General features: G+C 45.7%; 1 protein-coding gene across 1 annotated transcript in view; it reads right to left on the bottom strand.

Annotated features, from left to right (window-relative positions):
* The window catches only part of TNS1 (tensin 1), a 326,151-nt gene that overhangs the window by 157,479 nt on the left and 144,330 nt on the right, over positions 1–24,342 (bottom strand). Inside the window, 1 exon segment of the mRNA XM_021002764.2 lies at positions 10,980–11,021. Coding sequence (XP_020858423.1) covers positions 10,980–11,021 — 42 coding nt within the window.

The following is a 24,342-nucleotide window of genomic DNA, read 5'->3' as shown; positions in this document are numbered from 1 at the left end:
TAATCCTTGGCCATCTCATCTTCTCCCATCATTCTGATTATCATCTTTATGCAAGGGACCCCCAAATCTACATACAAAGCCTCAGTATCTCCCCTGAGCCCCTACCCCACATCTCTAAATGCCTGCTGGGCATCTCCACTCATTTGTCCCACTAGGACCACAAATTCAATATGTCCAAAACTGAATTCATTACCTTCCCCTTAAACTTGCCCCTTCTCCCAACTTCCCACTTTTTTGAGGACACCATCACCTTCCAATAACCCGGGTTCACTACCTTGGGATCATCATTAGCTCTTTCTTTTCCTGCATCCCACCTATCTAGTAAGTTTACATGTCCTATTGATTTTATTTTTTAATGATCACTCTCTCTTTATCTTTTTTCTCCTTTCCACTTATAACTGCTACTATCCCATCTCAGGTGTTCATCACCTTTCACCTGGTCTAGCATAACAGCCTCTTCATTGGTCACCTTGCCTCCAATCTCTCACTTTTCTAATCCATCCTTCAGACGACAACCAAAATAATCTTGCTAAAGCTCTGGTCCTATCACGTCATCCTCTTAATCAAAAATCTCTAGTGGCTCCCCATTTCCTATGGTATTCAACACAAACTCCTTGGCCTGGCATTTAAAGCTCTCCACAACCTGGCTGGGGTCTTTTCTTCTTCTCCTTCCCTTTGGACACTCTACACTCTAACCAAACTGGACTGCTCATGTAGGCTGTATCTCCTTACCCCACCCTCCACCTCAATTAATAAGCTCTTGGAGGTGATGGATTGTGTTATTTTTCATGTATCCCCAGTGCCTTCACACTAGTAGTGTGCCTTTCACTCTAAAAACATAGGCTCCTTAAAGGCAAAGACCATTTTTGTATTTAGATCCCTAGCACCCAGTAGGTGCTTAATACATGCTTGCTCATTGATTCATCTGCAATGTATTTTCTAAAATTATGACACTAAGAACCAAACTCTTCAAAAATTTATTATGATATCTGTGTGATTACTGTATACCTATTATTATGTCTCTAGCACCCCCTGCCTCATATTTGGAAAAAAGTTTATTCCCACCCTTGGGCAACTGGTCAGTAAAAATTTATTGAACACCTACTATGTGTCAGCCACTGTACTGAGCATTGTGTGAGTACTGTGATTTCTCCATGCTCTAGTACACTGTTTTTCTGAGCTGCTCCGGCTGAAAAAAGTAAAAAAAAAATTCACCACTCGATTGGCCAAGCCTATCAAGACGAGCATTTCCAAACTAAGCTAGGCTGGTCTTCGAATGACATTCAAGGGTAACACAAGAGACTTTTCATAAACAATCTGTTCCTGCGACCAATATTTGAAATCCTTCCCAGCTTGGGAGACCTGTGGGAGCTTTCATTCTTCTGAAATAGCTTTAGTAGAATATGACCACCATCACACAGTCTGCATAATCCATGCATATTAATGAAGTCTAAATTTGCATTAAGGCATGTCTATGGATTTGTTCTGTACAACTTGTACTCGGTCAAAAGGCCACACCCAAAGACCTAGAAGGCCACGTTCCCCACCCCTGGCTTAGACTGAGTTTATGACCAGCGAAAGCTCCTAAGATTTTTTTCCATGAATCGTCAAATCAGGCTTCCTGTATCTTTTATTTGTGTCATTGATTTTTTTTTCTAAATTAAAGACATAACATTTACCCCCAATTACATTTTACCTTGTTAGTTTTAGCCTATCATTCAAGCCTATCTAGGTCAGTTTTTGTCTTGATTCTACCTCTATCTGGTTTATGATCAGCAAATTTAATGTGCATGTCTTCTAATAATTCATTCCTACAGTATATATTAAGTGCCTACTATTGATATGGCACTGGGTGTTAAGGGGAAAGAATCAGTTTAAAAGGTAAACGTGGCACTATCCCTGCTTCCAAAAAAGTCACTATCTAGGAAGGACAATAAAACACAAATGCAAATAACTATAAAGCAAGACTGTTGTAAGCCCAAAGAGGGATTATGGGAGCCCAGGGAAGGACAAAAATGGAAGAGGACAGAAAGATTCCTGAAGGAAGTGGTATCCCACTTGGGTCTTAATGCATGGGTATGAATAATAAAGGTAGAGTTTGAACAAAACAGCACGTTGAGGAGACAACCCAATAGCATAAAAGTAGGGAAGCCTGGAACTTTGGGGAAAAGCAAGTTGTCCAGTTTGGCTGAAGCCTAGAATGTGTACAGGGGGAAAGTTAGAAAACAATCCAGGAAGAGTAAACTGGTGGCAAATCATGGAGGCCTTGAATGGCAGGCTGTTTGGACTTTATTCCTTACACTTTCATTTTCATAGCGAGGCACAGGAAATTTTTGGATGGAATAATGATATGACAAGAGCTTTTCTTTCATTCTTCCTTTCTTTTCTTCCATTCTTTCTTTTTAAGAAGATTACTCAAGCAGGACCACATAGGGTGAGTTGAGGAGACCTGTTAGGAAAGTATTGCCATGGTCGGGACAAGAGATGATCAGATCTGAACTAGAATGGTCACAGTAGCTATGGAGGCGATGGCTGGAAGAGACATTCCAGAAACAGAGTCAAGAAAACTTGGTGACTAATTGGACGCCACAGTCTGTTACTAGATGATCTGTACGTAAGATTCCTTCCAGCCCTAATAATCTGTGAGTCAATAAGCTTGCTGTCCTGTATATCAGTCTGCTTTGCCTAAAGAAGGCAGTAACCACAAGAGGCCAGCTGACTGACATAACCAAAAGCCAGTGCACAGTGGGAAGAGAGGTTCAGCCACCAAAATCTCCAGGCCATACACACAGCCACTAATCTTGGCTCCACCTAGACTTTCCACTGCCCCTAGCCCTTCTTCTTCCACTGTTCCCATCTTCAAGAACAAAAGCATAAGCACATGGAAATATACTCAGTCATAACTGAACACAAAGGGCCAAAATGGCAACCTGGTTAATGAAAAGCAATACACATCCAGTTTCTACAAGGCCTGATTTAAGACAACCTCACTTAACAGAAATAGCACAGGGACCCAGGAAGGCTGGGTCAGAAGAGAACTTGAGGCTCTAATCCAACCCCTTCACTTTACATATGAAGAACTTAAGGCCTTTAGAGGGAAAAGGCTTGTTTAATTAAGGTCACCCAGAAAGCGGTAAGTTCAGGAAACCAACCTAGATTCTCATACTTCAGATCCATTCTCTGAGCCTCAGTTTCCCTATCTGTAAAAATAAAAAGGAGTTAAACTGGATAATTTCTAAGCTTTCTTCCAGCTCTAACATCCTATAATATATTATTATTCCTTGTAGGCCTTCCTCTGGCTCTGGGTCACACAACCACATACAGAATAATTGGGTTTTTCAGGCAGAACAGGCAGCAGTTCCCAGAGTAGAGATTCCTATCTCCAGGTCAGGAGCTGGAAGCTGTCCAGGAGAGATGTGGCAGCCAGATGACCTTGGTCACCAATCTCTCTGGATTGACACACACAAATACACACTCCTCCTCTCCCAGAAGCCCCCGCTGACTGAGTTCTTCAAGAGGCTGAGAAAGGCCACATCGGCTCTTCCCAAAGGCCTGGTCCCTCCCATAGCCAACAAACCCTCTCTCTTCTCTGCTAGCACTTGCTGGTCCCTGAAAAGAGGGAGGTGACTGTGAGAGTCTGCCTTCTCCAGGCCTCCAATGATCCCTGCTGGGTAAGAAGTTGAAAATTAAGCCACTTTGCCCAGGCCTGCAGCTTGGGTTCAGGGTGGAAAATAGGCCCAGCTGGCAAGACCCAAGAGGAACACTGAGAACTGGGCCAGAGAAAGAAGATCATCCCCTTCTCCATCCAACCCAGAAGAAGTAAGAGGCAGGAGGGTTAGGGATCATAGGATCACAGATTCAGAAACACAAAAGAGCTTGAGAACCAGCTAGTAAAACCCCCTCATTCTATAGATAAAAGAACTTGGGACCAGAGGGGCAACTGGATTACCCAGAGTCACATAACTAGTGAGAAGCAAAACCAGATTTTGAACCCAGATTCTCTGCCTCCCAAATCCAATGTCCCCAGAAGCAGTGACCAGAAATACTGGCTTTGCCAGACATCTCTATAAATAGAGGTGATGGAGGCAGCTAGGTAAGAAGTGGATATTGTATGGAGCAAGGGAGACTTGAGTTCCAATACTGTCTCTGATAGTTACCAGCTGAGTAAACAAATCGCTTAACCTTGTCTGTGACTCAGTTTCTTCATCTGTAAAGTGGGGATAATAGCACCTACCTCCCAGGGTTGTTTTGAGGATCAAATGAGTTAACAAACATAAATGTACTTTGTAAACTTTTAAGTGCTACATAAACACTTTCTTCTTCTTCTTCTACTGCTGCTGCTGCTGCTGCTACTACTACTACTGCTGCTGCTGCTGCTGCTGCTGCTGCTGCTGCTGCTGCTGCTGCTGCTGCTGCTGCTGCTGCTGCTGCTGCTACTACTACTACTACTACTATCATTATTATTATTATTATTATTATTATTATTTATTAGAGACAGAGACAGTCAGAAGGGCAAAGTATTTAAAGGGATAAGAAAAGACAATCCCCTGACCTTTCATCTGTGTCTCTTTCCTAGGGCTGTGCAAAGTCCTAGTGTTGCTGCCTAAGAAGTAGCAGGTGTTGAGCATTTTCTCAGAGACACCAACTCTTCTCCACCTGCTCTCCATCTTTTTCTCCATCCCTCTCTCCTGCTCACTCCACTTAGTTTGCTGTCAGAGCTTCTGGTGGTCCCAAACCCTTGACTGTCCTGGAGATGTGAAATCTGTGACCTTGTCTCTACCCTCCTCCTCCCCTGGAAATGTGGCAGGCCCTCGCAAGTGTCATTGTGAAGAGGACAGGAGCTGCTGACCTGAGTAGCTTGTGGAGACAAAGTCATTAGTCGTGAATGGCCCATCTCAGAGTGCCTGGATTTGACCTCCAAAAAAGGTCCAGGTCGAGATTGCCCTTCAACAGAAGCTTCATGGAAAAATCAGACCCCCACACACACATCCCCTCCCTCCCTCTATCCTCCGGATCCCTACCCTCAATCCCTCCAGCTGCCATTACAGCCCATTCCCCATGATCCTTCTCTTCCCAGAAACAAAGGCCCAGCAGTGAGGGAACTGAGACTTCACTACAGCCCAGACATCCAGCCTCTAGCTGGCATCCCTTGGAACCCTGGACCACCCAGTGTTCCCCTGGGTTAGGCAAGGACATTCCATTCTTGAGGGGAGGGAGGAAAGGGAGGAGAGGAAAGGAGAGAAGAGGTGGCCTCACTGGATTAATAAGAGGTTGGACCACATCTTTCTTTCCTCTCTCCTTCCACTGTCTTACCTCTTCCCACTCCTCTTCCAAAATATCCCCCTAACGTCCTTCTTGGCAACCCAATAGTCCATCCCAGCTTGGGTCAGACCTTCAACTCAACCCCATAGCTAATGCCGCCCTCTGATGTTGTTGTATGACTAGCTCCATAAGGGGGCTTGACTGTGCCCAAACCCCGCTGTGTGTAATGAATGCTTTACATCTGGAGGGCACATCTGGGAGGAGATACAGCCCTTTAGAGAAAAGTGGAGGGTAAGGAGGGGGAGAGGAGGAGCAGAGGGGAATGTTACTGAAACAGACAAGCAAATATGAAGATAATTAAACCTCTAGGGCTTCAGAGCCCCAAACAAAACAATAAACCACTGAAAGAGAACACAGATTCTGAAAGCAACTTTGCCACAGCCCCAGGAAAGGCTGGCTTATCCCTTCCATAACAAGGAGAGCTCTCCAACAATAGGAGATGAAAAAGAAAAAAGGCAGGAGGCAAGAGTGCAGGGCCCCACACTGACCAGTACCTGCCCAATATGGCCCCATTCCATTTCAGAGACCAGGCCAATGTCCAAGCCATAGTAGCTGACCCTTCCCTTCTTGGGCCAACCACAGTAACAGCTACAACAATAATATGCAGCCTTTTCTGTTTTTCAAGGCACATTCATTTGAGCCCAGCATTGAGGTAGGGTGGAGTACACATGACTGTCCCAATCTGACAGATGAGGAGGAAACTGAAACCCAAAGGGAACCACAGAATCTCAGCATTGGAAGGGACCTCAGCTCAGAGGTCATCTAGTCGGACACATACCTCAAAAAAATTTCCTCTCTGAAGTATCGCCACAAAGGGTCATCCAGTCTTCAACTGAAGACTGCCAATGAGGAAGAGCCTACTCATCCCATCCCACTTTGGGATATTTCTAATCATTAAGACTTTCTTCCTAACTTTAATTCTGATCCCTCTTCCATGTGACAGTCCTTCAAATACTAGATATGCCCCTCAACTAAGTATTCTCTTGTCCAGACTAAACATCCCAAGTCCCTTCCACCAATCTTCCTGCAACATGACTTTGACACCCTTCAAACCCCAGTTGTCTTTCTCTGGGCATACTCTGGCTTCCCAAAATAGGGCACCCAAAACTAAACACTATACTCCTGCTCAAAGTCATTTCCAGAGCTGTAACTAGCAATGTTGGCACCCAGGGCAAGCCTCACAAAACGTGCTGGGGAGAAGTGGCATAAAACCCTGAAATAGACTTTTCAAAACATACATGGTGGGGAGCGAGGAGAACCCAGGGAATCGACTCTCACCCAGAGCAGATCCCATCAGATATCACTCTGTGAATGGGAAAGAGAGACCCAGAACACTCCAAGGCCCTAGGACTGGGAAGCCAGTTGCCAGGGAGGTCAGCACGGCGGGCTAGAGGATGGAAGGCGTTTTCCATGAACAGGGCAGGGCCACTCTAGGGAGGAACTGTTATGATTGTTGGTAGGGAAGAAAGAGCAGCTTCCTATTTTAACTAGTTTTTACGCTAACTAGGTGCTGAGTCAGTTGTTTTTGCATTGCTAAAGGATATGTGTTTTAAATAACCCTCCAGATTTCAGTGCCCTGAAACAAAGACCTAGTTATCTCAAACATGCCCCTTCCACCACTTGTGGCTCTGAAGGAACAAAGCTGGATCTTGAGCCCAGGTCTCCTCAAAGGCATTATAATACAGTGGAAAGAATACTATTGGCTCTGAAAGTCCTAGCTTAAATCCTTCCTCTAACACTTACTACTTGTCCCATCTTGTCACTTACTATCTCTGGACCTCAATTTACTCAACTATAAAATGATGGGGTTGGACTGGATGACCACTGGGATCCCTAGATCTCTTTTTTTCCTTTTTTTTTTTTTTTTGGTGGCAATAGGGTTAAGCAACTTGCCCAGGGTCACACAGCTAGTAAGCGTCTGAAGCCAGATTTGAATTCAGGTGCTCCCAAGTCCAGGGCCATTGAGCTATCTACTACACCACCTAGTTGCCCACCCAGATCTCTTATCTTAAGAATTCACTGAGGGGCAGCTAGGTGGCCCCGGAGTCAGGAGGACCTAAGTTCAAATCGGGCTCCAGACACCTGACACTTACTAGCTCTGTGACCACCCTGGGCAAGTCACTTAACCCCATTGCCTAGCCAAAAACAAAAAAAAAATTCACTGAGCATTGACTATGGGACAGGCACAGTGCTAGCCAATGAGGGCAAACAGTGAATAAGCCAAAGACACGGCCCCTGCCCTCCAGAAGCTTATAATTTAGTATAAGCAATCAAAGTGACATTTATAAAACCACAACAAACAATACAAGGTGATTTTCTCAATTATGAGATACAGATCTGAGGTGAGGAAAGAGTTCTTAAAAGATGAGATAAAAAAGGCTTGGACCTTTGAGGGGAAAAAAAGACTTGGGTTCAAGCCCCACCTTTGCTACTAATTCAGTGGCATGATCTTAGACAAGTCAACTTCCTCTATGTAAAATGGTGGGATGTTCAGCTTATTTTTAGAACTGTATGCATCAGTGAGATCACAGAGGGACTGGATGCTCAAGGAAGGACTCAAAAGGAGGTGCCAGGACTCAAGCTTAAAAGAATATAGAATTTGGATGGATGGCAAGGACTGGAAGATGCCTGCGGAAAACTGTGTTCTCTATTTCTTCATCTGACACTGGGCAGATTTGGGCGGGGGGGGGGGTTGCTATTTTCTGTAAAAATGGTTCACTTTACTAGAATTATAGAATCATAGCTCTAGAGCTGGAAGGGACTTTAGAGGCTACCTGGTCCCACCCTTCTATTTTACAGATAAGGAAACTCAGGCCCAGAAGTATAAAGTGGTTTGCTCATATGGCAGTAAGTGGCAGAGGAAGAATTTGAACCCAGTTCCTCTTATTCCAAATCTGCCACCTTCTCTACAGCGCTGCCTCAGATCATGGTTCTCTATTTCCCAGCCTCAAAGATAGTACTTCCACTATAACTCGAACCCACCACCCTCTCCTCCACTGCCTCCTCTTCCCCTGGAGGAATGAGTATCTCTTTTGTTATGAAAAATCTCCAGGGAAGATATGTAAAGCAAAAATGACCTTCTTACTCTCTTGCTCACATCTTCTGGTGCTTCCCTATTCCCTCTACGATAAAATAAAAACTCCTTGGTTTGGCATTTAAAACCTATCCCAAACCTTTCCAGGCTTACTACAAACAAATTACTGCTTTTCAGGAACTCTATGTTCCAACCCAAAGTGGGAAATGTACTCCCTCCTCACCCCCCTACTCTCAGATTGCCTCACGTCTGTCAGGTTCACTCAGCTCTCATGCCATCTTTTGTCTTTGGCAAATTAAATGAAAGGCACTTTGACTGACCCCCAAGCTTTCCATAACAGCAGCAAAGGCCCATCTTTTTAATACAGACATTTGGCCGGTGTCACCACATGGCATCAAGACCTGGAACATCACTGCCTCCAAAGAAGTAACAGAGGGACATCACTCAGAGGGCATGGAGAAGTGCACGGTGGGTGGGTGGGTAACAGGGGAACTCCAAAGATGAAAAATGGCAAAGGATGCATTAAAGTATAGCATTATACAAAAGGGAAAATGGACTGGTCATGTGGAGAGTGAGACGTGACAGATGAATGGCCACTGGTGCCCCAGCTATGTCACTGAGGGAGGTCTCCAGTGTACTAGCTGACCCCTTGACAACTGGGGAGTCATACAGGACGGGCAGGCAATGAAAAGCCTGCAATCTGCATCCTTGGGGGAAACACCCAATTGAGATCACAAAGTCATTCAAGTTTAGGGGTATCTGTCTGTAGGATCTATTTCCCTTTGGTAGAATGTACGAGAGCAAGAATTCCTTTCGGTTTTCTTTTAACCACAGTACCTTATGGTGCGTAATAAATATGACTTGGATAAGACTGGATGAAGGAAATGCTCCCAGCTACCCTCATCCATCCATCTATCTAAAACCAAGCAGTTAATTCTTCCTGGTGTCTAACTTGGAAGCTTTCTGGTACAGCTTTAAACCCATCTCACCAATCACAATTATTCACATCTGCTAACAAGAACACCAATCAGCCTAAGGCCTAGAACCTTATCTCTGGAGAACTGTTACAGGTGGAGAAAATGAAGCCCAGAGAGGGGTAAGCCTTGCCCCAGAAAGTTTCAGCCAGTCAGATGAAGGGCTGGGAATGGATGCCTTAGCAGCCAAGCTCTGCCCAATCTTGCTGCTTTCTCTCCCCTCTGCAGGCCCTCCTCATTTTCCTACAGCCTGATCCCACCCAAAGGTTTCCAAGACCACATGCAGACCCCCTTCCAGCCCCCAAAACTCAGCCTGTCTCCAGCTGTGGTTTAAAGAACAGAGGGAAAGATCGACTTGGAAAACTCTTGGAAGGAACAAAAGATAGAAAGGGGGGCATCTGAGGACGGGGAGGGATAAGTCAAAGGAAAGGGGCCCTCCTTCCTAGAGAAGAGTTGAGATCAGTCCAAAGCTGGAGGCCCCCTTCTCCCTAGACCATTATTCTGGGGCCCTGGGTGAATGGGGCATCCTATATCTCTCTCCTGGTAGTTTTCTGGTGGCTACAGTTAGTGAAGCAGGAAGATGTAAAATTTACAAATCCAGTTAGGATGTCGTTGTGGGGACCCTTAACCAGAAAGAAAAGAGAAGACAAAAACAGAAAAAGACCACTTAGGTCAGAGAAAACTCTAGAATGTAAAACTTTTTCATTTTGAAGATTACATCTAAGTCATTACCTATCACCTCTGCTTAAGGAGGGCCTTAACTCCAACAACAGCCTGGAGTCAGGAAGAACCGAGTTCAAAACTGGCCTCAGACAGTTACTAGCTGTGTGACCTTGGGCAAGTCACTTAACATTTATCTGCCTCAGTTTTCTTATCTGTAAAAAGGAGCTAATAATAGTACCTACTTCCCAGAATTGTGAAGATCTAATGAAATAATAATAAAGTGCTTAGCACACAGTAAGCACAATAATAAATATTAGCTATGATAATAATAATAACTATTATTTTAAATATAATAATTATTAGTCAGAAGGGGTCTCTCCAGGGATTCTTAATCTTTTTTTCATCATGGACTCCTCTAGCAGTCTGTGTATCCCTTCTCAGAATAACGTTCTTAACTGCATAAATACAATATATAGGATTACAAAAGAAACCAATTATATTGAAATATAATTATCAAAATATCTTTTACAAACAAGTCCAAAGAACCTCAAGTTAAGAACATTTATTCTAGAAGTCTATAGGGAAGAAGAAACCACCACATCTCCAGTTTCAGTGTTTTTCTGGCCCTTGATAGAAGAATTAAAAGGCAGTGGGAACTTGGACAGAACCAGTGAGAAAGCAGACATTCCCTTGTGAAGTTTTCCCTGGAGACCCCATCCCTGGGCCCACAGATGGCCACAGCACAGTGCATAAGTGCCTAGCAGGCTGCATCTCATCAGACAGGGGACTGTGATTCATTTCCTCCTAATTCTGGCTGTGGTCAGAGAAGTCACCAGCCTCTACTCCCCACCCAAACATCCCCGTACATCCCTGTACATCCCCTCCTATCCCACCCCCTTTCACACATCCCCAAACACAGCAGACTCAACCTCAGCAGGCCGCTGAAGGAGGAGACCAAGCAAGATAAGGAAAAGGCTCTTACTCACCACCAGTTCATGGCTGGAAGGAGGAATGCAGGGGGCAGCCACCTACACAGGAGAAACAGAAAGGACAAGGTTAGGTTCCGTCATCAGCATCACTGGTGAAAGCCAGAACCAGCGGAGCCTCCCAGAGCTCGGGTCATCTATCTCCCCCACCCCCAATCCAATCAAGTCCTTTTCCTGGCCCAGTCAAGTGGGTGCATGGTTACCCCAGCTGAAAGCTCTTCAGAGAAGGTGTTGTGATCACTTCCTTAATCCCATTATCTCCCACTCATTATGATCTCTAAGTGTTCTTTGCCTTGTCTCCATCCCCTTCAGCTGTGTTCCAGGTGGACGATCCCACCGGTACCCACCGGTAAAAAGAGGACTCTCAAATTGTCCCTTAGGCCCCGACAGGAGTCTGGCTTACTAAGAGACCTTTGACAAGCAGCTGAAACTCTCTGAGCCTCCGCTGCCTCTTCTATAAAATAAGGTGATTCTAGACCACCTGTCCTGGCCCGCTGCAGCAACAGGGTAAAGTCTAAGGACCTCTTCTTAGAATGATGTTTTTAAATGCAAAAAGTAAAATATACAGGATTACAAAGGGAGTCAATTATGTGAAATACAGTTATGATTCTATAGAATCTATATTATATATTATACATATTGCATATATCATATATATATAACATATAGATATTTTCAATGCTCACAGACTCTGGGCAAAGAACCTCTGGACTTGATGATTCTCAAGTGCCTTCCAGCACTCTCAGCATGTGATTCTGGGAAAGATGCACGAAAAGAGCCAATGAATGACTTTTTAAAAACCATTCGGAAAAGTGCTACACAAATGTAAGGAGAGTAAGACTATAGAGTTAGAGCTGGAAGGGAACTTAGAGGCCTTCAAGTCCAGCCTCTTTATTTTTACGTAACAGGAAAATGAGGCATGGAGAGAGGCTAAGGGATTTGCCCAGAGTCACAGGAGTAGTGAACAGTAGAAAATGGATGAAAACCCAGGCCTCTGACTTCCAATCCAGACCCCTCTCTGCTGTCCCACATAGCCAGTATCATTGGCCTTATTAAAATCCAGCAAGATTCAGAGTGAAAAGGAAAGAAGAAAACAAGTACCTACTATGTGCCAAGTAGAATACTAAATACAAATGTGTCACTTGATCTGAGCAAAAGGGAGGGAAGATGGGAAGGAAGGGAGAGGAGGGAAAAGGAGATGAGGAAAGGAGAGGAAGGGAGGAAAGGGGAGAGGAGGGTAGAGGAAGGGAGGGAAGGGGAGAAGAGAAGAGGGAAGGAGAGAGGAGAGGAAAGGAGGGGAAAGGAGAGGAGATGAAGGGGAGGGAAGGGGAGAGGACAGACAAAGAAGGGAGAGGAGGACAGAAGAGGAAGGGAGGGAAGGAGAGAAGAGAAGAAGGAAGGGGAGAAGAGAGGAAAAGAGGGGAGAGGAGAGAAGGGAGGAGAGAGGGAGGGAGAGAGAGGGAGAAAGAGAGAAAGGAAGACAGAGGCAGACAATGAGGCAGAGAGACACAGGGACGGAGGGAGAGGGAGGGAGCTCTCTACTCTTGTGATAACATTCCCCCCGCCAGTCAGGGCAGCCAAACCATTATCCTGACAATTAGCAGGGCCATTTATCAGAGCCTCTCAACTTGTTCTTTATTTCCAGCCCAGGACACGTTTTTCTTGGAGCTCAGTCCTCAACCTTGGCTCTGATTTCCCAGGCCAGCCGGCAGGGGAAGGGGGATGAAGGGGGAGACTTTCTCTCTGGCAAGCGTGTCTAGGAGCCAGTGCTGGGCACAAGCTGTGGCCGGTCACATCATAGGCGGCTGCCCTGCCTCAGTCTCAGCACCGACCCCCAGCTGAATGTCTAAGAGGAAAGGGACAACCAGGCAGATGTGGAGAAAGTGTGAGTCCATCCAACTCAGCTGCTGTCCCTGAAACCCAGGCTCTCAGCACAGCAAGGGGAAGATTTCTTTTTTATTCTTCACTTGCACCAGTCCCTCCAGCCTGGACCCTGGAAGCTCCTTCTTGGGTCCCACTGCCCACAATCCAGATCACGCCAGGCAAGCACATTAGAGCGACCCAGAGCAGCACCCACACCAATACTGAGGGGGCAGACCCCAGACATTGGTGGTACTAGACCAACTGTGAGAAGGAAGCAGGAACCAGTGAAAAGAGCCCCTGTCTAGGCATCCGGAACTCCTTAGTTCTTATCTCAGCCCTGCTACAAGCTCACAGAATGTTAGACCTGGTAAAGATCTTAGAGATCACCCAGCTCCAGCCATTTCCTTTGAAACTTGAGGAAACTGAGACCCAAATAGGTAGTTTACCAGAGAATCCCACACTCAGTAAAATGGTAGACTTGGGACACCAGCTCAGCCTTGCCCAATAACTACAATCTCTTACTATGGGACTCCAGGGCAGCCCATATAGCTGAGCTTCTGTTTCCCTTTCTGTGCAATGGGTTTCCTCCAGAGAAATTCTGTGAGACCAGAAATCAAAGGGACCTTGAAAAAGGACCATCATTTTGACTATTAACCATACTTGCTCATGAATAAAGGCACTTAGGTAAATGTACTTCCAAAAGTAAAAAGGTCTCTCTCTCTCTCTCTCTCTCTCTCTCTCTCTCTCTCTCTCTCTCTCTCTCTCTCTCTCTCTCTCTCTCTCTCTTTTTCCTCCTTCCCTCTAGGCTGGGGGCTCTTAGCCTAGATTATAGATTTCAGAGGAGCCCATAAACTTGGATAAGAAAACCATCACATCTTTATTTTCACTAACCTCTAAGTGAAATTTAGCAAATCCATCAATTATTTAAAAACATTATTCTGAGAAGGGGTCCATAATCTTTAGCAGATTGCCAAAGGGATAACACAGAAACAAGATTAAAAGCCCCTGATCTAGACAACCAGTCAGGAAAAGAGCCAAAGAGCCGCATGGGGGAGGGTGTGCAGAAAGGAAGGTAAGAAAGGGTCTGGGGAGTTAGGCTGACTCGCCAGACCAAACCTCTACCAGGGGCAGGGCCTTGAGGCCACATGTGGTCCCCTAGGTGCTTAAGTGCTCAAGCCCTCTGAATCTGGTTAAAGGGCCACAGTTGAGGAGGTCACCTAGAGGGCCACATGTGGCCTCGAGGCCTCAGGTTCTTCACCCCTGCATCTAGGCCCTTTTGCCTAGGATAGCTCCAAGAGGGTATGTGAAGCCCATTTCTACAGACAACCACCTTCTCTATCACCTCCCTTCCTCTGTCTTCCTCTCCCCTGGGCCATAAAGAACAAACCTTGCTCAAACCAGCAAATCTACGACCAAAACTCTGGGTCTGTGAGTTCTAATCTCAGCTTAGTCAGCTGTCTAGGACTCATTTCCTCCCTTAAAGAAGCCTTTGACCATGCCCCCACCCCTAATCCCACCAGGTCTGGGGAAGGAAGGAGAGGAGAGGGAACACCTTCCAAAACCACTCTCTAAGTAAACAGCCCACTTCTAAGAATCACCCACCTTCCAAGCCGAAGAACAGGACTGAAGGCAGATTTTAGAAAGCATCCCAACTATGTACGGAGGGGAAATGCTGCCTCCACCTCCCTGAAATCTTTCTGTAAAGATCACTTTTACCCTTGTGCTAAAATGGTGATTTTTAATCCCCTTGGGGTTTAGTGTTGTCCTTATAGTGTAGTCAGGAGAAGAATATTAGATCAGAGTCAAAAGAATTGGGTTCAAATCACAGCTCTGCTTCCTCCTAACCATATGGTCTTGGTCACTTCCCCTCCCCCTCTCTGGGCTTCAGTTTACTTGTCTTTACCATGACAAGTTGAACTAAGATCTTTTTTCAGTTCTAAATCCTATGAGTTTGGCTTGGGGAAGATGACTCTCCTCAAGCGGAGGTATGGGTAGAGAGACAGAACAGATAATAGAAGCCTTCTGAAATGGATGAGAAAACAGGGATATCCTATCTTAAAGAAGGAAGATGAGGGACTTTCTCCAAAGCTGAGAGCACAGCTCAGGTGTCCAACCCCATTACTCCAGGATTTCTATTGAGTTCTTAGGACAAAGGATCCAAATGGGAGTGGGAGAAGATGGGAGGAGAGAAGCCTTTAGAAAGAGGTGGTCCCACAGGGAAGATAGAGTGCCCAAGGTCAGGCACTCAGATGTCTGGGTTCCACTCGTGACCCACTGCTCCCCAGCAGCCTTCCCCATCCCTCCACCCCACAGCTGTGCATTCCACACTGGCCGGACCGCCGGCTTTGTTTTGTGTTTGGGTGTTTCTTCCCTTTCTTTTTTTTCTCTTCTTTTAATGGAGAAATCTTTCCTTAAAAGGCCCTCTCCTTCCCTCTGGCGGCTCTGGCCCCTGTCCACTGGCTCTGAGGGCTTGGAATGTGCCAGGGAGGGTGAGGGCCCCCTGCCATGCTGGTGTTCTCTGCTTCACATACTCCAGGGGTGCTTGAGAGCATGTCCCTTCATCCTGCCTCTTTTGGTCCCATCCTTTAAATCCTTCTCCAGGCCAAGGGAGAGCAGATAACATGAAGCAACGGGGTCCAGGCTGGGAGAGGTGGGAGCCTAGAGTTATACATGCTCAGTCAGCCACTACCCCAAAGAAAGTAGCATACCTGGGTTCTGGCTCTAGCCTTTGAACCCTGAGCAAGTCTCTTCTTCTAGCTTGGGCCTCAAATTGGGACACAGAACTGGTCTTCCCTCCTTCCTTGGCAACCACCAGTTACTGAAGGCATCAAGAACAAGCCAGAAAGAAAAGGTAAGGAGACCACTGAAAAGGCAGAATAATCCTAGGCCACAGCTAGGGTCACAGTGACTGTGTACTGGAAGCCTCCTCTAATGCATGGCACTGAATAAAGATTCAATTCAGAAGATAGCGGATTGGTCCACAAGCGCCCCTAGGCATTTATGGTCTGAAGTTCAAGGCAGCATAGAGGAAACTAATATATAGGATAAGATCTGGGAGACAGAGATGAGAACCTGAAAGGTGGTAGACAGAAGGCTGGGGTACCCAAGCCTCCCAGAAGAAGGGCAAGGATTGACTCTCTAAAGTCGTTAGTGGAGGGCAGCAGCAACCTGGACTCTTCATACTTCTCCACTTTGCTCTCAGAATTTCTAAGCCCTTTACACACAAGGGCTCCCACTCTCTCTCCAAGAGGCACAATGGGAAAGAATGGCCTTTGTCCTTTGCCAGAAGGGATGCTTACAGAGTTGTATACAACCCTTCATCCCAACTCATTTGGCCTCATCCTTTAAATGCAAGGTACCCAGCATAATATCTCATCTAGTCATCTAGATCTAGACGGGAATCCATGTTCCCCCCCCCCATCCAAACTGATGGGGGTCTCATCCACTCTAAGATCACCTTAGAGAATATACTGAAGACTCACTCCTTCATAATTCCAACATTTCACAGAACCCTCCCAGTCTAAAAGTCCTTTCTGATTTCTATTCCACATCTCTGCTACTGCATGTCAACACCAGTCCTACCCCCAGCCAGTACAATATTAGATGGCACTATCACAGTAACAGAGATTAGCAACTCACTGAATCATAGCGACCTCATGGGTAGGGATGGATCCACTGATTCCTACACCCAAAGCTAGACTGGTCCATTAGGGTTTGCATAGAGTCAGATGAAACCCACAGAACACACATATACACAGAGAGAGAAAGAAGGAAGGAGGGAAGGAGGGAAGGAAGGAAGGAAGGAAGGAAGGAAGGAAGGAAGGAAGGAAGGAAGGAAGGAAGGAAGGAAGGAAGGAAGGAAGGAAGGAAGGAAGGAAAGGGAGAAAGAAATATGGAGGGAGGGAAGTAAGGAGAGGGAGAGAGAGAGAGGAGAGAGAGAATGGAGGGGAGTGAGAGAAAGTATTTGTTAAGCACAGAGTGACACACAAAGAAACTGGGGCCCAGGGACTTCAATCACACAGGAAGGTCCTCTGACCCCAAATTCATTGTACTCCATTGCCCTGGAACACAAAATACAGAAATCACATCTGGAAGGGCACTTAGAGATTGTCAGTTCTAACTTCCTCAATCTAAGGACTGCTGTCTACCCCCACCCTTCCACAATGACCCTAGTACACAATGATTCCTCCCCCTGAAGGGTACCCACACCCAAAGCTTAAGAGGGAAAGTGAAGCTCTCTCCCCTATCCCTCAGCATGCATCTTCCAGCTCCTCCTCACACTTCTCAGAAATTATAGGCACCCACCTAAAGCACATAGCTTGGGGCCACATGCCTGAGTCCATCTCCTACCCTGAGCCCCCACCCTTCTGAGGAAAGGAAATATTTGTTTTCCCTACTCATTCTTTTTCTCACTGTCTTGGGAAGCTAACTGAGGTGAGACCTGATCCTCCACCCCTCATAATGCCAATATCCCCAACCCTACTACTACAAACAATAATAGCTGGCATTTATATGGCACTTTTAAAGTTTTGAAAAGAACTTTAGGGGGCAGCTAGGTGGCACAGTGGATACAGCACAGGCCCTGAAGTCAGGAGGACCTGAGTTCAAGTCTGGCTTCAGACCAGACACTTGACACTTACTAGCTGTGTGACCCTGGGCAAGTCACTTAACCCCAATTGCCAAAAAAAAAAAAAGAAAAGAAAATAACTTTACAGGTATTACCTCATTTTATCCTCACAACAACCCTGGGAAGTAGGTGCTATTATTATCCAGGTTTTACAAATGAGGAAACTGAGGCAAACAGAGGTTAAGTGACTTGCCCATGGGCACAGTGCCCTATCCACTGTGACACCTAGTTGCCTTAGTCAGTCAATCAATCAATCAGGCAATCAACAAGCATTGGACAAGTCAGGAATTCAAGGCCCTGTGCTAGATACTGATACAAGTGAAAAGTAAAATAGTTCTTGCCCTCAGGGAGCTTACATTCTACCATAAGGGTACATATTCAGCATGCTAGGTGCACTCAGACACCCTCTTGTTGGGGCTGCCTGGGACCTAGAGGCACAGGAGGGGCTTTCGCAGTTTTTGAAGACCCCTAGTACTGCTAGGGGGCTGGGATAAGGATGGGAGAGCTACTATCATTTTTTATGTGAAAAAGCAAAGTAAGATTGATGGGTACAGCTATCGCCAAGGAACTGGGAAAGTGGCTCTATAGTCTACTTCCAGTTCTATTCAAACCCGCTCCATGACCCCCAGGAGGACCCCCCTTCCTGCCTTGCTCCCCCATCCACCTCACAGGAAGGGCACTGCACCCCAGCTGCCTCACTCAGTCAAGCTCTGTGAGAAACCCACGATTTGTCAGGGCCCACTGGTTTCCTTTCCCTTCCAAAAGGAGCCCCAATTGAAGTCAGCCTTGACTACGGTTCCACCCATTCTGTTTATTCTTCCAGGCCTGGGGCTAGAGAGCCGGCTGCTTGCTATCTCTTGAATCACTGTGGCAACCCCCAGTGAGTCTAGCGATGCCCTGTGAACTGAGGACACGAGAAGACTTAACCTGATTCCACAGATGTTCCAGAAGGTGCTACCTGACCCCCACACAAGTCAAGAGCCCAACATCATTTACGGTAACACAGAAGCCCATCTCTAATACATCTCCCTTCACGGTTCAACATGTGGGCAGAGTTATAGATTAAAAATAACCCTTTATGAAACTTAACGAACTATTAAGTAGGGGAAGGTGCGGAGGACTAGTAAAAGGAGAGGAGAATTTTATATGCAACAGGCAATCTTGAAGGAGATGCCAGAAATTATAATAATAAACAGTGGAAGGGTGGTATAAAGAAAATGAAGTACCTATGTTCAAATCGTGTCCTGTGCAACAGTGGACAAAGCACTTGACCTCAATGTATCTCAGTTTTCTCATCTGCAAAATGGCAGTCAGCTCCAAGTCTTAAGACCCAATCTTTTGTATCACCCTTCTCTGCTTGTCCATTTGTCTTATCTTTAACTAGATCATGAGTTCAAATTCCCCCCCTCCTGCCCTGACTTTGAGGGGAATTCTTTATTTCCTACATTTTACAGTTGAGGAAACTGAGTCTCTGAGATTGGTTCCAGAGTTAAAGAAGCTGGGTTTAAATTCTGGCTATGCTATTTACTGTAACCCCAGAAGTCACTGGTTTAAATTCCTTCATCTGTAAATTGAGGGTGTTAGAAAATGTGATCTATAAGGCCCTCTCAGCTCACCTACGGGTGAGTTAAAGTGTCAACACCACAGTTCTGCCCAAGATGTCCCCATTCTCTTGACTGTACCTCCAGTCACTGAAACAAAATGGAAGGAAGAAATAATGGCATCTTAGAGAGGCTGCTATGGCTTCTGTCATCCCAGCTCTGCTCCCTCCCTGGGTCTCTCCCTCCCAAATACGCCTGGCCCACTCAACCCTTCTGAGCTCCGGGCCTCTCTGTTCTCCTCGCTCACTCTTTCCCTTATATAGAGTTCTGCTGTGGTACCAGGAAAGGAAATTCACAGAGTTCCTGGAGACAAGAAGGGGCCTGTTCCCAGGGACACCTACAGCCAGGGAGGGGATGTCCCAGCCCATAGCTTCTGAGCCAAAAGGCCCCAGGAGAGGAGCCCTGACCCCTTCACCAGACAATACAAAAGGTGGGACTCAGAACAAAGGTGAATAGAGGGAAGAGAATTCCTGAGATTTGTGTAATGCCTAAATGGACAGAAACCCCAAGGCATTTCCCCAGTGCCCCCCACCTGTATAGCCCCTGCCCCTTGCTTGGCCACTTCTTCCCCAACATTCTCCCAACTCCCACCTCCACATGTCAAGCTCTCCAGACAGGAAAGTTTCTCTCCAGAGGAAATATTGCCCACACTCCCTCTCGACCTCGATGCCCAGCCCTGACCCAAGGGGCACCCAGTAACCCATTCAGACCTGAGGAAGAAAGTGCTGGTCTCGCCTAAACACCTGTTAGCTGCTTTCAGCTTTCAAAGATCAGCTCTGAGATCAGCTTAGCTCAAAACAAAGGCAGTGGAGAGGAAGCTACCTCTAGAGTCAGTCTGTCACCTCCTACCTGTGTGATCTTGGTCAAATGACAACTTCTCTGAGACTCGGGCTTCTCATCTGTAAAGCAAGCTGAATCAGATGGTCTGTAATGTTTCTTCTAGCTCTCAGTAAGAAGCCTATAAAGGTCCAAACAGCAGAGAGAGACAGACAGAGACAGCGAGACAGAGAAAGAGAGACACAGAGACAAACAGAGACAGAGAAAGACAGAGAGAGACACACACACAGGGAGAGACAGAGAGAGGCTACCACGTCCTCTGGACTTCATTGTCTTCAACCCACTCTCGGGAAAGACTGTTCTAGAATAAACCCCAGAGTGTCTTCCCTATTTCACATCTAGTCCATCAACATTCACTAAGAGATTACCATATGAAAAAACCTGCTTGAGGGTTTGGAATACAAAGACATAAGCAAAAACTGGACCTTGCATTCTACCAAAAGGCGAAGACTGTGTACACCTAAGTATATAAGGTCATAGGAAGGAGCCGAGAACATCTACAGTTGGGTGGGTTGTAGCAAGGTCAGAAGATGTTTCCCTTAGCCAAACAATGAAGGAAGCAAGAGCTTCTAATCCAAAGGGGGTCAGTAGAAAGTTCACGGGGGAGGGGGGGGAGCCTGGGCAAAAGGTCAGAGAAAGGAAATAGAACACCATGATCAAGGAACAGCTGATCCAGTGTGGCCAGAACAGATTGTCTGTGAAGGGAAGTAAGGGAAAATAAATCTGGAAAAGAAATAGGCTGAAACCAGATTATGGAAGGTCCTAAGTGGCAGCCTGGAGCATCTGTATTATGCTCTAGAAGCAATAGGAAGGCAGTAAAAGATTTTTGAGTAGGAGAATGACACAGTAAGACCTTTGTGCCTTAGCAGCGTTAATACGACAGAAAGCCACAGGATGACAGCTAGTTTGAGAATGCCCCTCCCTAGGAGAATGGGTTTCACTTAAACCCAGGCATTCAGTTTATGCCCCCTAAGCACCCTTCCTCCCCTGCCCATTTTGGAAAAGTCCATTTCATAAGCCATCTCTCCAAAATCCAGAGTCCTTTGTACTGAGAATGAGCCCAGGCTGGATAAAAACTTTGTGCCACATGTATAACATATCAAACTGCTTGCCTTCTCAATGGGGAAGGCAGGGGAAGAGAATTTGGGGCTCAAGATTTGAAGAAAAAGAATGTTAAAATTGTTTTTACATATAATTGGGAAAAAATAAAATACTGAATTAAAAAAAATTAAAAACCTTATGCCATCTCCCTCATACCCCTATCAAACCTACGCCCTATTTATGGGGTCAGTCCAGGGCTTAACTACCTACGCCTGTGAGAAGGCAGGACACAACTAGAATGAAACTAAAGGAAAGAATGCATTTCGATTATCCAGTCCCAATCCCTCATTTTACAAAAACAGAAAATGAAGCCTCCAGAAGTTAGGTGATTTGTCTAAGGCGCACAGGTAGCAAGCAGCAGACCTGGTATTCAAATCCGGAGCTTCTGGCTCCAAATCTTTTCCTTTTACCACCGTCGCACACTTTCCCCTTTCCAAATGTAGGGAGTAAGAGAAGCGCTTCCTGCCAGTCTGAAGACCCTACTGTTGAAGAGGTGGCTGGACAAGTTTGGTCAGATGCTGTGGCAGAAAAGAAGCCAAGTAAGGGAATGGGAAGATAGGAAACAAGACCTGGTTTTTTACTGGGTCAATTCCAATTTTTTCCCCTTAGGTTCACAGATTCAGAGCTGGAAGGGATCCTAGAAGCCGGCGCGTACAGCTCCCTCATTTTACTGATTACTAAATTTATGCCAAGAGAGAGGTTTAAGTGACTTGGTTGTGCAGGTAAGTGGAAGGTAGGTAAGGCATAAGTGGAAGTGGTAGGACTTACCTATCCATTAATCCACCAAGTAAACATTTATTGATCACTTATTTCCTGCAAGACTGTGTGCTAGATCCTGTGAGAAGTCATGGTTCCCACCTCCCCAAAGCTTACACTCTAGTGTCATACACGCAGATCACTACATTATACGGTGGTATGTGATAAGAATTGAGGATTCCATCTCCCATCTGCCCATTTTTGTGTGATAAGGTATAGTGTGATAAGAAAGGTACCAACCAAGTTTAAGACAAGGTCTGAGCCAGGGAGATCTGAAGGGGTGAATCAAGAAAGCTTTCATTATAGCAAAAGGCATTTGAGTTAGACCTTAAGAGATGGGTAGGATTTCATAAGGCAGAGATGTGAAACAGGAGAGGACATTCCGGGTGAGGATAGAGGAGGCAAAAAAGAATGGCGTGACTTCCAGGAAAGGACCACAGGATTTGGAGCTGGATGGAAGCTTATGGTCCAAACCACATTATTTTAGAAATGGGAAAATCCATGCCCAACAAGGGGGAGTAGCTTGGCAATAGTCACATGTACCTAATGGCAGCACCGGAAGTCAAACCCCCATCTTCTGCCTCCAAATCCAGATGCTACAGATGACTTTTTTGGTTATAGCTTGGACCATGTGTAGGGCAATGATAATGAAAAATCAGGCTGGAAATGAAGACTGAGGGCAGGATGTGGAGGGCCTTGAAGGCCAGTAGGATTCAACTTGATTTGGCTGGAAATGGAAATCCCCCCACAAGCTTTTTGAGTTGAGCTTGTTTTCATGAAAAATCTCAAGCTCTAGATCTCTCCTGGCTAAACCATTGATGACATATCTAGAGTCAGAGTAGAGGGCTGGTTGGCCCTCTCCCATTTTTCTGTCTCTGGGTTGGCCTTCAGTGGACAAAATATCTGACCCAGAGCTGCACTGAAAAAGCAAGACAGGAGAGACTCATCCAAAAAATAATCTGTGAACAATGATAAATAATCAGGAAGCAAAGGTTTTCATGCCCAGTGAGAAGGGGACAAATGAAATTTAGACCAGACCACAGAGTGGAGAAACATCAGGGGACAGTGTAAGGGGCATGCTATAAGGCCAAGCTTTTTGAAAACCAGGGTAATTGAAACCAATGAGGCCTCAAACTAGAGAACTTAGAAGGCAGAGGACCCCTATCCTACCCCATCCCAAACCCTAGAGGAGGTCTTCTCAGGCTGGGGAAAGCAAGGAAACCCTCATGGAACAGGTGGCATTTGAGCTAAGCCTTAAAGGATAAGTAGGATTTCATTGCGTAGAGATTCAGAATTGGGGTACTGGAAGGATATTTCATCCTCTGGAAAACCCCTATTTTCTACTGCTTTCTGCCATCCTGCTCACTTCACCTGCAGCTCAACTCTCCAGTCTCTCCCTCTTTGCTAGCTTGACCCTTAAGGATGACCACCCAGAGTTCTATTCATTGATTGGTAAGGACCTGCCTGGAGCCCAATCATTCTTCTCCCTTCACTTCTAGCTCACCTCTACTCTCAAGTGCCCTTCCTCCATCCCTACCAACCTAGCCCCACAAACCCCTTCCATGCCCAGCTCCCCTTTCTGTTCTGTACACCCTATTAGAAATGCAAGCTCATTGAAGTAGGGACCATTTTGTTTTTCAATCTCCAATAGTTATCACATAACTTAAGTACTTGATAAATGTTTCATCTACCCTAACTGTCTATCTATTTCCCCCAACCTAAACCAACACAGCCCGTAGAACCATCCCTGCCTTTCTAAAACATCTCTCTCCAACAGACCTATCAGGTCTGAGGCCAAGGCAAGTGTTTTATACTATTTTGGATCATCTCAAAGTGCGGCAGAGTGCTTTGATCAATAATTATCTATTGACTTTAATAAAGGCAGTATGGGTTAGTAAAAAGAACATAGGATTCGGAACTAGGGGGAAAGGGGCTGAAATACCAGTTCTGACATTTATTAACTATATTACTCCCAGAAAATCACTTTCCCCTTCATCTTTAAAATAACACTTGAGACCTGCCCTCCCTACCACACAGGGCTGTGGCGAGAAGTCTGCAAAAGTTAAAACGCTGTATAATTGTATTACATTGTTATTGTTTCTATTGCTGTTGTCGGAACTTCTGAGGAGGGCATTCTACCTCTTTCTTTGTCTAAATATTTGAGGTGAAAGCTAAGAAGTCCTTCCTGGTGCCTAACCTAATGCCCTTCTGGAACACGGAACCTGTCACTTGTCATGAGGTTGTGAGCTTTTCAAAAAGAAGGAAGAGGGTGATACCCCAATCCTATCATACTGCTTTCTCAGTAAAAAAAAAAAAAAACCACCATGTATATCATAACTTCCCTGCAAGTCATCAAGGGATGATCCCTTCTTGATTCCTTTACCCTCTGAGGTAATTTTACCCTTCTACTTATTTCCAGGTAAGACGATGGCCGGGGCAGGTAGCATCTGTTTAAAATACAGAAAGACTAGAATGCCCTCCATCGTTGGACTTTCCTTCCCGACCTGAGCCCTTCAACACCCTAGCAGAGGCAAAGAAAAGGGAAGAGGGAATTCTCCCCTCCGGGACAGGAGACTGA

The sequence above is a fragment of the Phascolarctos cinereus genome, unplaced genomic scaffold (genome assembly GCF_003287225.1).
Source record: "Phascolarctos cinereus isolate Bilbo 61053 unplaced genomic scaffold, phaCin_HiC Scaffold_7;HRSCAF=346, whole genome shotgun sequence".
NCBI lineage: Eukaryota > Metazoa > Chordata > Mammalia > Diprotodontia > Phascolarctidae > Phascolarctos > Phascolarctos cinereus.
The sequence above is the reverse complement of the archived record's forward strand: the minus strand, read 5'-3'. Positions and strand labels throughout refer to the sequence as shown.